The 13831-nt window shown below is 38.3% G+C and overlaps 1 protein-coding gene across 1 annotated transcript; it reads right to left on the bottom strand.

Annotated features, from left to right (window-relative positions):
• Window positions 1-473: 473 nt before the first annotated feature.
• On the bottom strand, window positions 474-2381 carry zgc:171509 (trypsin domain-containing protein). The gene is made up of 5 exons (XM_026287838.1): window positions 2217-2381; window positions 1722-1872; window positions 1308-1558; window positions 976-1112; window positions 474-883 (listed from the first exon to the last, which is right to left on the bottom strand). The coding sequence occupies exons 1-5, from the start codon at window positions 2281-2283 to the stop codon at window positions 734-736; spliced, it is 756 nt and encodes a 251-aa protein (XP_026143623.1). The 5' UTR covers window positions 2284-2381; the 3' UTR covers window positions 474-733.
• Between the last annotated feature and the right edge of the window lie 11450 nt (window positions 2382-13831).

Here is a 13831-nt window from a genome sequence, read left to right as displayed (position 1 = left end):
TATTACGATAACTGACAATGAAAATGAATAAATACATAAGGAAATGAAACACAAAATAGAAACAAAAGCAAAAGGCGATCTAAATAGTAAAGGTATTACATATAAAGAACTTTTAAAGAACCATGTTTTTAAGGTGTAGGTGGAGAATAACCCATGGTTGTGTTTATCTATATTTGATCTATGAGTGGATGACAAAATAACCCGAACTGTTTTACTTTAAACCCAACATTTCATTTCAGAAACATGCATTCACTTTTCAGGCCAAATGTAATTTTTGTAAATTTGACGGGGCAGCAGATGGCGTTGTTGTCAATACTCTGAAGTATGTGACACTGCAGCACACTCACATGATGTTGTACTTCATTGTACCATGCCAGGGTGATGCTGTAGCAATTTAGTGTTAGAGATGGGGAGCAACCAGAAAACTATAAATCATTCAAATAAAAGACTGAAACGTTTTTTTTTTTTTTTTTTTTTTTTTAGAATGAATTTAATTCAAAGATTAAGATATACAAAGCTGGTGCACTCAAAAATGCAAAAGCAAATAGAAAAAGGAAAATGAATAATCCCGCTTTCTAAATAAAAGAGCCAATCACAAACTGGTGAAGGCAAGAATAAAAAAGCTGTCTGAGAGGCATTTCAAAGTTGGATGACTTGCTTTAAAAGGACTTGGACTTGATTACAGATATTATAGAAAAGGACTTGTAAAGGACCAACCAGAATGAATAAACAGTTAGTTACTAGCTATGGTGGATTTGATCCATCTAGTGTAGCGGCACACCTCAGCATAAACCCCAGGATATTTTGGTTTAGCACAGCCGTTGCCAAAGGAAACAACACCTTTCAGTTGCCCTTTGCACACTACAGGGCCACCTGAATCCCCCTGAGAAGAAAATTGGAAAATGAAAATGAAAAATATGTGCATTTGTATGCAAATTTCAAACACATATAAAAAGGTAGAAATCAATTACATACCTGGCATGAGTCTTTCCCTCCCCTAATGAATCCAGCGCAGAACATGTTTCTAGTTATTATTGAACCATATGCAGTCTTACACACCTTTTCTGAGAGTACAGGCAACTTCAAACACTGCAGGGTGGAAGCTATGCCGTCTGGAAAGAGAATATGAGCAGCGTTAAAACTTTTCATTTTCTGCATATCTAATGGTTGCATGCAGGGTTGAAGCAAGCATGGAGCGAGGCCCATGTGAACGCTGACTGAAAATAAAATATATGTAGACAATTTTAGTACAAAATAAAATAAGTTATAAGTATATAAAGAGGATTTTAATTATTCAGCCATCTCACCTGCAGTTCTGCCCCATCCAGAAACCAAGCACCTCTCTCCCGCAGAGGGGCATTTATTTGGCAGAGGGATTGGCTTCACATATCTGTTGAGGGTGGCAGGTTGTTTCAGCTTGATTAACATAATATCATTGTTATGAGGCCGATCATTGTATTTCGGGAAAGGAATCATCTTCTCCGCTTCGATCCTCTGCTCTGTGTTTTCAGCAGTTACCAAATTGTGCCTTCCAAGGCGGACGCTGAGACGATCTTGCCTATAACACAAGCAACTCATAAATGCACAAATAGATTTCAAACTGATCTTATTTCACAGTAAAGCTGGATTCCAGTGTCCAATAAACGTATTAATGGAACTGAAAGGTAGGCTATAGTGAAAAATGAGATCGATGAAGTAAAAAAGTGAGGTTATATACTCACTGGAAATTGCAGTGAGCAGCAGACACAACCCATCTTTCATTAATCAAAGATCCTCCGCATGAAATTCTATTATCAGTAAGGAAAGCTTGCCAGGGCTGGGAGTGGGGCCTACATTCATAACCTCCAATGATTTCATCTGCTGAGCTGAAAGCTTTATAAAAATGTATTGTTCTTTTGTTAACAGTAATGTTAAAAAAATTATAATACAGGTCAGTGCAAGTTTAAACAAACAATCAACTGTCATATTATTTCAGTAGTCTAGATATTCTACTAATTATAAGTAACTTTGCAAGTAACTCTCATTAGAAAATTTGTAGACTATTAAGCTAGAGTTAGATTTAGTAGAATGAGTTGACTATAGTCTGTTGGGGGACCATCAAAATAAAAGTGTTAGTAGCAGACAGTCTACTAATACTGATGAATGCTAGTTGCAAAGTTACTTATAGTATCAAAATAAATTGCTACCAGAATAACTGAAAAGATAGATCTACATACCCACAACCACAACCAAAAGAAGGAACACAGAGGTCTTCATTGCAACTGAGGAGAGTAGAGAGCACATCTGGTAAGTCCAGGAATAGCATTCACGTTTTTAAGCAATCGATTTTACATTGACGCCTACAGAACAACCAATAAGATCACGACCAATGATTTAAAAAAAAAAAAACAAAAAAAAAAACACGTGGGATATCAATTTTTTACACACTTTTTACACAGTTTTGTATGGGAATGATAAATGCAAGTGTTGACTTAGTATGAATCTTACACAAAAAACAGATGTAAAAAAATGCAGTTTCACAACTTAAACATTTTACTATGGTTTAATAAATACAAAAAAAAAACAGTGTTCCAAACACATTTTTTTTTTATTTTATTTAAAAAAAATTATTTATAGCACACCAGGGTGACTACAAACATGAAATTGTCCAGCGATGGCTTCGTGCTTCACAGGAACATAAATATGAGGGAAAACAAAGGCCAAATTACCTTCATCATCAATAAGAAAAAAAAAAAACGAAGAATATAATTCTTATGTGCAGCTCTTGTAGAAAGAAAGAAGAAGGAAGTCACTCCACTGTAGAAGAAGTGGTTTGATGTAAGCCTTCTGGTGAAGGTGGTTGACAAAAATGGTCTTGCTGAAATGCAAGTAGGCCAGCTCTCTGTATGCAAGCAGTGCTGTGAAAACAAGCATTATTTTTGCTTTTTTATTTTAACATTTAATGGTTTAATGAAAAAAAAAGAAAGAAAAAAGATTAGATTTGGCAAGTTCACAGGAATTCACAAACACCATGATGTAACAAGTACCCTCGACATAGGTTGGTGCAGTGGACCAGTTCATGGAGAGCTTTGATGATATTAATTAATATTAACACAGGTCATTAGATGAAATACGCTGCAGTGTGTACTGTATTTTGAACAATATAGTTAACAATATACACCAGGGTTTGAAAACAAGACAACATAGTGAACAACAAGAAAATCAATCCACAAGATATGAACATGTGTTGGTTTCTCTTTTATGTTTGTAATTCTTTCTTTTCTTATTCTATTTTGTCTTTGTTTTAGTGTTTTCCAGCACTGCTTGTTTACATTGTCTTTGACAAACTTTGAATAAGCAACACAGCAAAATGAAATAAAATTTAATATGATTATCATACTATAAATCATAAAAAAAATAATCAACTGAAATGTTCATCAATAACAAATACATTAGATTTACATTTCAGTAGTCAATGACTGGTTCTCTTCAGAAAAACCCCGTTTCTATGAATATGGACTGTATGGTTCCTTGAGATTTCTAGAGTAAAACGGTTGGTTCAATCCTACCAGTGCAAAGAAGTTTCCAATCAAAGCAGAATGTTTTCCCACTTCTATCAGGGTAGATGTTCGCATAGCCCTCTCACTGAGCTTGTATTCACATAAATGCATTTGAGTGCTTGCAAATTAGCATTTGAGCATAGAATTTGCATTTTAGCATTGAATCTACCATTCACATTTCCATATTAAATAATTCCTATTAGTACTCAGAAAATATGTTAACACTCCCCACAACAACATAAATGTACATCTTCAAAATAAACTCACCCTAAATATATATAAGTCTGGTTCTGTTTGTCATTCTTTGCGAAGTCTAATGTTGTTAATTGGTGCAATTTTAAGCCTTGTTCCATGTTTCTTCCGTGTCCTGGTTCCTGGTCCTGTTACTCTGCCTGCCGTTTAGATCAACCCTTTGTCTGTTTTTAACCTGCTGTTATTGTTTGGACTTATCACCTGTGTTATGACATTTGCCTGTTCTTGGTCTGTTTGTGGATTACCCTTCATTAAATGAACTGCATTTGGATCCTCTACCTTTGTGGCATGGAGCAGTTCATTACACAGATATATTATTGGTCAATTTTATTATACATGGTCAACTGGCTTAGCCTATTAATAAATCACTTTCATAATTGTATGAAATAAATTATGCAAAATAAATTACCCAATTGTATTTCATTTTTATATGTAAATACGTGTGTTCTAAATAAATCATAGATTAATAAATTAAAAAACATAAATGTTCATTTATTTCAGTAATTCAACTCAAATTGTGAAATTTGTGTATTAAATAAATTCAGTACACAGATTGAAGTAGTTTAAGTCTTTGGTTCTTTTAATTATGATGATTTTGGCTCATATTTAACAAAAAGCCACCAATTCACTATCTCAACAAATTAGAATACTTCAAGAAAAAAAAAATATAATAAAAAAAAAAATTGTGAAATGTTGATAATGATGTTCATTTACTGTACATTTACTTAATACTTGGTAGGGGCTCCTTTTGCTTTAATTTCTTCCTCAATTTGCCATGGCATTGAGGTGATCATTTTGTTGCACTGCCGAGGTGGTATGGAAGGTTTCTTTAACAGTGACCTTAAGCTCATCTGCATTTTTTATTTTCTTGTCAATACCTCATAGTTTCTCTATGGGGTTCAGGTCTGGTGAGTTTGCTGGCCAGTAAAGCACACCAAGACCATGGTCACTTAACCAACTTTTGGTGCTTTTGGCAGTGTGGGCATGTGCCAAATCCTGCTGGAAAATGAAATCAGCATTGTAAATAGGTGCAATGACTTTGGTTTTCAAAAAACAAAATGGACCAACACCAGCTGATGACAGCTGATGATTGCAGCCCAAATCATCACAGACTGTGGAAACTTAACACTGGACTTCAAGCAACTTGGGCTATGAGCTTCTCCACCCTTCCTCCAGACTCTAGGACCTTGGTTTCTAAATGAAATACAAAACTTGCTCTCATCTGAAAAGAGGACTTTGTACCACTGGGCAACAGCCCAATTCTTCTTCTCCTTAGCCCAGGTAACACGCCTTTGACTTGCTCTGTGGTTCAGGAGTGGCTCAACAAGAGGAATATGACCACTGTAGCCAAATTCCTTGACACATCTGTATGCCTTGACCCCAGCCTCAGTCCATTCCTTGTGAAGTTCACTCAAATTCTTGAATCAATTTTGCTTGACAATCCTCATAAGGCCATGGTTCTCTTGGCTGGTTGTACATCTTTTTCTTCCACACTTTTTCCTTCCACTCAACTTTCTGTTAACATGCTTGGATACAGCACTCTGTGAACAGCCAGCTTTTTTTTTTTTTTTGGCAAAGAATGTTTGTGGCTTACCCTCATTGTGAAGGGTGTCAATGATTGTCTTGTGGACAACTGTCAGATCAACAGTCATGATTTTTTGCTGAATCAAACTGAGAGACCATTTTGGAGGCTCAGGAAACCTTTGGAGGTCACTGCATGAAAATGAGCACTTCCGGACTGTTCACGTCAGTGTATAAACCCATATTGAAAGATTCTGGATAACCAGCTACGGCTGAACTCATAAGCATATAACATATCATTTCGAGTGAAAAATTTAAGAGAAAATCCAAAAAATGTCAAAGGTACAAGACTGTGTACATATTTTCATTTCGAGCGCAGGAACTACTCATCCCATAAACCACCGTGCCTCATAGATTTCTACTGGAGCCACAACCGCGAACGAGCCTTTTGAGCGACTTCCAAATCTGATGACGACTTTTTCCTCCAGTGAATTTGATTTTATATAGTGAATGTGCAGTAATAGCAGTTCTTTCAGTATTAATCATGTAAATAAATAGTGTTTTAAATAGGTATTGTGTATTGATTTTTATATTTTTTTTATTAACGATCTTCAGTCTTCAGAACGAGAGATCCAATCGCAGGTATGCTTTATTAGGTAATCCAAAATCGTTGTCAAACATGCCAGGGTCAAAACCAAAACAGACAGTCCAAAAAATAAACAAAACAAAAGAGGGAAGAGGCAAGGAAAAAGAACTCGGAAGACGAGAAGTTGAGGAAGGAACTCAGAATACAAGAATTCTTGGAGGGCGAGAAGACTGGACATACGAAGGGTAAGGACTCCATACAAACAACAGGGAAAGACTGGTATTTATAAGGAAGCCAATGACAATAGATTTCCTACACCTGATGCAATTAACTGGAGTGCAATTACTGTGAAAACAGGACCAGATTAGAGGAATTCTAGTGCCTATGGTGAAGTGCCTTAGGGGAAGTGAGCCCACTAGTGGACACCCAGGGAAACAGAGACTAGACAGCGTGACAGTTTATTGTTTGGATTATGCACCATTGTAAATTAACTGCATTTGGGTTCATCTATACTCGCCTCAGTGGACTACTAGTTACACTTGCCTACATATTTAAAATGACTGGACGATTACTTTTTAACTGATAAATATAACGAAAAAACATTATAGAGCTTGCTCACTTAATTATGATATTAACCATGGTACATAAAAAATGAATAAATAAATAAAAAACATGATTATTGTACTCACCATGTAAACATAAATTAACCATGGTACACTAACCATAGTTTTTCGTGGTAGCCTATTTTTAGCAAAACTGCTGTTATACAAATGGCAGTCAAACTGGCACAAAAAAAAAAAAAACATAACACACTTTTACTATTATAATATCATGGTTACGTTTTTATGAGGGCTTGTGCACTGGAAATCTCTGAACACGTCTAGTGTGTGCAATCAGAAATATCCTGTATCCAGAAGTCTCTCTGCATATCAAGTGTGTGGTGGTGTACCGGGACTCAACACACTTGCCTGGGCAATTTTTGTACACGGCTTGTACACCTTAAAGGGTTAGTTTACCCAGATATCAAATTTATGTAATTAATAACTTACCCTGATGTTGTTTCAAACCCGTAAGACCTCTGTTTATGTTTGGAACACAGTTTAAGATATTTTAGATTTAGTCCGAGAGCTCTCAGTCGCTCCATTGAAGCTGTGTGTGCGGTATACTGTCCATTCAATTCAATTCAATTCAAGTTTATTTGTATAGCGCTTTTTACAAAACAAATCGTTACAAAGCCACTTTACAGAAAATTATGTTTCTACAATATTTAGTAGTAGCTAGTAGTTTGTGCACATTTGACAGGATTTTAGAAAAAATAAAAATAATAATAATAATAATAATAATAATAATAATACAAGCTAGACGATGAACTATCAATATTATTAATTAAGTTATTAATATGATTCAGTCACACATTTAGCAATTATTGTTAGTTCTGTTTGTTGATTCAGGGTTAGCATCATCTGAGGTCCTCTGAGGGTCAGCATCATCTCTTCTCAGGTGTTCTGGATCCAGACTGGAGCTTGTGTAAATCCTAGGTACCACGGGATGTAAATCCCGTGGCGAAACATAGATACAAAATACAGACATCATTAGCATAGCTGCTGATCCAACAAAGTAAAATTAGTTTAACCCAAGCTAATGAATTAAAAAGCACCTTTGATCAGATGCAACTACACTCACAATTTAGAAGATACATTATTCGAATGCTTGGCGAAAGAGATGTGTTTTTAATCTAGATTTAAACAGAGAGAGTGTGTCTGAACCCCGAACATTATCAGGAAGGCTATTCCAGAGTTTGGGAGCCAAATGTGAGAAAGCTCTACCTCCTTTAGTGGACTTTGCTATCCTAGGAACGACCAAAAGTCCAGCGTTTTGTGACCTTAGGGTGCGTGATGGGTTGTAACGTGGTAGAAGGCTAGTTAGGTACACAGGAGCTAAACCATTTAGGGCCTTATAGGTAAGTAATGATAACTGATACGGAACTTAATAGGTAGCCAGTGCAGAGACTGTAAAATTGGGGTAATATGATCATATTTTCTTGACCTCGTAAGGACTCTAGCTGCTGCATTTTGGACTACCTGTAGCTTGTTTATTGACGAAGCAGGACAACCACCTAGAAGTGCATTACAATAGTCTAGTCTAGAGGTCATGAATGCATGAACTAGCTTTTCTGCATCAGAAACAGATAACATGTTTCGTAGCTTGGCAATGTTTCTAAGATGGAAGAATGCAGTTTTTGTAACATTGGAAATATGATTTTCAAAAGACAAATTGCTGTCTAATATAACACCCAGATTTCTGACTGTAGAGGAAGTAACAGTACATCCGTCTAGTTGCAGATTGTAATCTACAAGATTCTGTGTAGTGTTTTTTGGTCCAATAATTAGTATCTCTGTCTTATCCGAATTTAATTGGAGAAAATTATTTGTCATCCAATCTTTTACATTTTTAACACACTTTGTTAGCTTAGATAATTGGGAAGTTTCATCTGGTCTCGTTGAGATATATAGCTGAGTATCATCAGCATAACAGTGGAAGCTAATTCCGTATTTTCTAATAATATTACCAAGGGGCAACATGTATATTGACAATAGAAGGGGACCTAGGACGGATCCTTGTGGCACTGCATATTTTACTGATGATAAATGAGATGACTCCCCATTTAAGTAAACAAAATGGTAGCGATCAGACAGGTAGGATCTAAACCATCTTAGAGCCTACCCTTGAATACCTGTATATTTTTATAATCGATCTATGAGTATGTCATGATCTATGGTGTCGAACGCAGCACTAAGATCAAGTAAGACTAGAAATGAGATGCAGCCTTGGTCTGACGCAAGGAGCAGGTCATTTGTAATTTTAACAAGTGCAGTTTCTGTGCTATGGTGGGGCCTAAAACCTGACTGAAATTCTTCATACAGATCATTTTTATGTAGGAAGGTGCTCAATTGAGCAGACACAACTTTTTCTAAAATTTTAGACATAAATGGAAGATTTGAAATAGGCCTATAATTTGCCAGTACACTAGGATCTAGTTTTGGTTTCTTAATAAGAGGCTTGATAACCGCCAGCTTGAATGGTTTTGGGATGTGTCCTAAAGATAACGACGAGTTTATGATATTGAGAAGCGGTTCTTCGGCTACAGGTAACAGCTCTTTCAGTAATTTAGTGGGTACAGGATCTAATAAACATGTTGTTGGTTTAGACACAGTGATAAGTTTATTTAGCTCTTCCTGTCCTATGGTTGTAAAGCTCTGCAGTTTATCTTTGGATGCGATGGATGAAACTGAAGTGTTAGATGCTGTAGAATCTGCATTCACTATTGTATTTCTAATGTTATCTATTTTATCAGTGAAGAAATTAATAAAGTCATTACTATTTAACGTTGGTGGAATATTTGAATCAGGTGGCGTCTGGTAATTTGTTAACTTAGCCACTGTGCTAAATAAAAACCTTGGATTGTTTTGGTTATATTCAATGAGTTTGTGTATATGCTCTGCCCTAGCAGTTTTTAGAGCCTGTCTATAGCTGGACATACTGTTTTTCAAGGCAATCCTAAAAACTTCTAAGTTAGTTTTTCTCCATTTGCGTTCAAGACTACGAGTTACTTTCTTGAGAGAGTGAGTATTACTGTTATACCATGGTACAGTACGTTTTTCTCTAACTTTTTTCAATTTGATTGGGGCAACAGCTTCTAATGTATTAGAGAAAATAGTGCCCATGTTGTCAGTAATTTCGTCTAATTCATGTGTATTTTTGGGTACAAATAGAAGTTGAGATAGATCAGGCAGGTTATTCGCGAATCTTTCTTTGGTGGCTGGAACAATAGTTCTGCCCAGACGGCATCGCTGCGACATATAGTTAATATCAGTTATACGCAGCATGCACGATACAAGGAAATGGTCTGTAATATCATCACTTTGAGTAAGATCGATTCCATGCGATATAATTAAATCTAGTGTATGATTAAAACGATGGGTGGGCCCGGTGACATTTTGCTTGACTCCAAAGGAGTTTATTAGGTCAGTAAACGCAAGTCCTAATGTATGATTTGCATTATCAACGTGAATATTAAAATCTCCCATGATTAGCCCCTTATCAACTGTAACTAGAAGGACTGAGAGGAAATCTGCAAATTCTTTTAGGAATTCTGTATACGGCCCTGGTGGTCTATACATAGTAGCCAGAGCAAGAGATACATTAGATTTCTTTTGCATGTCTGACAGAGTAACATTTAGCAGAAGTATTTCAAAAGAGTTAAACCTGTATCCTGTTTTCTGGGTAACATTGAGAACATCACTATATATTGTTGCAACACCTCCCCCACGACCAGTCTGACGGGGCTCATGCTTATAACAGTAGTTTGGTGGAGTAGACTCATTTAGACCAAAATAATAATTTGGTTTTAGCCAGGTTTCAGTCAAGCAGAGTAAATCAAAACTATTATCTGTGATCATTTCATTTACAATAACTGCTTTTGGTGTGAGTGATCTAATATACATGAGCCCAAACTTAAAAAAATGTTTTTGTTCATTTACTTTACATTTTTCTGGTTTAATTACGATAAGATTTTTTCTAGATCCTACATTATATATATATTTATATTTTGACCTCACTATTCGGGGAACAGACACGGTCTTAATAGATTTTACAGCGCAAGTACTTTTAGCATTTAAGCGGGTGGAACAAAACTCATCATAATGGTTATTTGAGAATTGTCTTACTAGTCACATGGAGCGAAGTGTCCTGGAGATGTTGTCAGAGAGAAGCTCCGCTCCAATTCTGCTGGGGTGTAATCCATCAGCGCGAAACAGTCTAGGACGCTCCCAGAAAAGATTCCAGTTATTAACAAATAGCAGTTTCTGTTCTTTACACCATGAGAACAACCACCATTCATTTAAAGCAAAAAGTCTACTTAACCTTTCGTGTCCTCGTCGATACGTGGGCAGTGGTCCTGACACGACGATCGTCGTCGCGGGCGTCGTGCTGCGAACCGTCTCGATCAGGCTCCTGAAGTCCCTCTTCAGCGTCTCCGTCTGCCGCAGCGTGGTGTCGTTAACCCCGGCGTGAAGCACGACCGCTCTGGGGCTCTCGTCGTCCTTCAGGATCGCGGGTATCTGCGCAGAAACATCGAGAACACGAGCACCAGGCAAACAATGAGTGTGCACTTTACCTTCAGCTAACGTAGCACTTACGTGTCGGACGATGGAGTCTCCGATGATCACAGCGTCGCGTCCTGTCTCGCGGAGGGGAGCGAAGCGGTTCTGGATGGAGATCTCGAAGGCAGGAGGGGGAGAAGTCGTCGCACGGGACCCAGCTCGTGTCCTCCGCTGTGGATGCACCCAGGGTCCGTGGTGTCCCGGCGTCGCAGTGAAGGACATCTGGGAAGATCGCGTCCTGGGTGCACCGGGCCTGCGCAGAGAAACACACGGAGTAGACGTGGTGGGACTGTTAACAGCACGCTGTATACTTACCCCGGACTTGTGAGCGTCAGCCCGGGATGATTCCAGCGCGGCTCTCCGCTCTCCCAGCTGGGCCTGCCTCTGTTCCAGGTCGCGAATCTGCTTCTCCACGGCCTCGAGCTCGAGCTGCACAGAGTGGAGACATTCATCCACCATTAAAGCAAGTAACAGTGAGTACAGCAGTGGTAATGTGTGTGAATAGAGTATTAGCAATGTAAGCGCAGTTAGCAGCAACCACGCTTGCTGATGCTAACTGGCTAAAAGCTAATAGCGGACCCGGGAGATCAAAATAAAACTAGTGATAGCGAGGCGCTCTGATTGTTTTTGTTGTAGAATACAATAGAGGATATATTCACGCGTTATATAAACGGAAACGATGATGTATAAAATAGATTTTCAAGTTAAAAATAGTCAATGAAAAGAAGATAGTGACGGAGCTCAAACGCAGTACATCTGTCCTGTCCATGTCCAGAAAGGTAATAAAAACATCATCAAAGTAGTCCATGTGACATCAGAGGGTCAGTTAGAATTTTTTGAAGCATCGGAAATACATTTTGGTCCAAATATAACAAAAACTACGACTTTATTCAACATTGTCTTCTCTTCCGTGTCTGTTGTGAGAGAGAGTTCAAAACAAAGCAATTTGTGATATTCGCAAATGAATCATTCGATGTAACCAGATCTTTTTGAACCAGTTCACCAAATCAAACTGAATCATTTTAAACAGTTCCCATCTCCAATACGCATTAATCCACAAATGACTTAAGCTGTTAACTTTTTTAATGTGGCTGACACTCCCTCTGAGTTCAAACAAACCAATATCCCGGAGTGATTCATGTAATCAAACAGTACACTGACTGAACTGCTGTGAAGAGAGAACTGAAGATGAACACTGAGCCGAGCCAGATTACGAACAACAGACTGACTCGTTTTCGAGTCAAGAACCGTTTCTGTCAGACGCATCCGATTCGAGAACCGAGGAGCTGATGATACTGCGCGTGAACTGATTCTGTGCTAGTGTTATGAGCGGGGGTAAACCGAAGGCTTGAATCAAGGGCAATCATCGCCAATGATGCCATTACGTCGAGCACAAAAGAACCAGTGAACCGTTTTCTTAGACTCGTTTTTTGAATCGAACTGTCCGAAAGAAATACCGATGATCCGAAAGCCGATGCATCCGGTTCTTGACTCGTGAATGCCTTTATTTATGTACAGTATTGTAGACGTTATTACCTAGGCGAAGCAAAATTTGTTGAAATATAGGCTACAGTAAGAGCGCCTGCATGGTTGTCCATCAGGTGCCTGTCAAAGTTAAGTTCATTATTTTAGCAACAGTAAAAACTGTCATGTTGTTGTAACGAGAAAACAAACTTTCATTATGTCAAGATAATGAGAAAATCAGAATCAGAATCAGAATCAGAATGAGCTTTATTGCCAGGTATGTTTACACATACGAGGAATTTGTTTTCGTGACAGAAGCTCTGCAGTAAAACAGAATGACAGCGACAGAACATAAAACACATAATAAAAGAATAAAAAATACAAATAAGTAGACAGTGAATGACAATATACAAATGACAATTGTAGGCAGGTATATTACAAAATGCAGTTATGTATGTACATATATATTGTGTGCAAAATTTAAGTGTATACTAAGTATGTGTGTTAGATAAATAAAGTGTATGTGTATATAAATATAAAGTGTAGTGTGTTCGCAGTTATTGTCAGCTGTTCATTAGATGGATTGCCTGAGGGAAGAAACTGGTCCTGTGTCTGGTCGTTCTAGTGCTCAGTGCTCTGTAGCGTCGACCAGATGGCAACAGTTCAAAGAGGGAGTGGGCTGGATGTGAGGGGTCCAGAGTGATTTTGCCAGCCCTTTTTCTCACTCTGGATAAGTACAGTTCTTGAATAGATGGCAGGGTTGAACCGATGATTCGCTCAGCAGTCCGGACTACCCTCTGTAGTCTTCTGAGGTCAGATTTAGAAGCTGAGCTGAACCAGACAGTTACTGAGGTGCAGAGGATGGATTCAATGATGGTGGAGTAGAACTGTTTCAGCAGCTCCTGTGGCAGGTTAAACTTCCTCAGCTGGCGGAGGAAGTACAACCTTTGCTGGGCCTTTTTCACAATGGAGTCAATGTGAATGTCCCACTTCAGGTCCTGAGAGATGGTGGTGCCCAGGAACCTGAATGACTCTACTGCAGTCACAGTGCTGTTCATGATGGTGAGTGGGGGGAGTGCAGGGGGGTCTCTCCTGAAGTCCACGATCATCTCCACTGTTTTGAGCGTGTTAAGCTCCAGGTTGTTGAGACTGCACCAGACAGCCAGCTCTTTTACCTCCTGTCTGTAAGCAGACTCGTCACCGTCCTGAATGAGGCCGATGAGTGTGGTGTCGTCTGCAAACTTCAGGAGCTTGACAGAGGGGTCCTTAGATGTGCAATCGTTGGTGTACAGGGAGAAGAGCAGTGG

Source organism: Carassius auratus, chromosome 18 (genome assembly GCF_003368295.1).
Source record: "Carassius auratus strain Wakin chromosome 18, ASM336829v1, whole genome shotgun sequence".
Classification (NCBI taxonomy): Eukaryota; Metazoa; Chordata; class Actinopteri; order Cypriniformes; family Cyprinidae; genus Carassius; species Carassius auratus.
The sequence above is the reverse complement of the archived record's forward strand: the minus strand, read 5'-3'. Positions and strand labels throughout refer to the sequence as shown.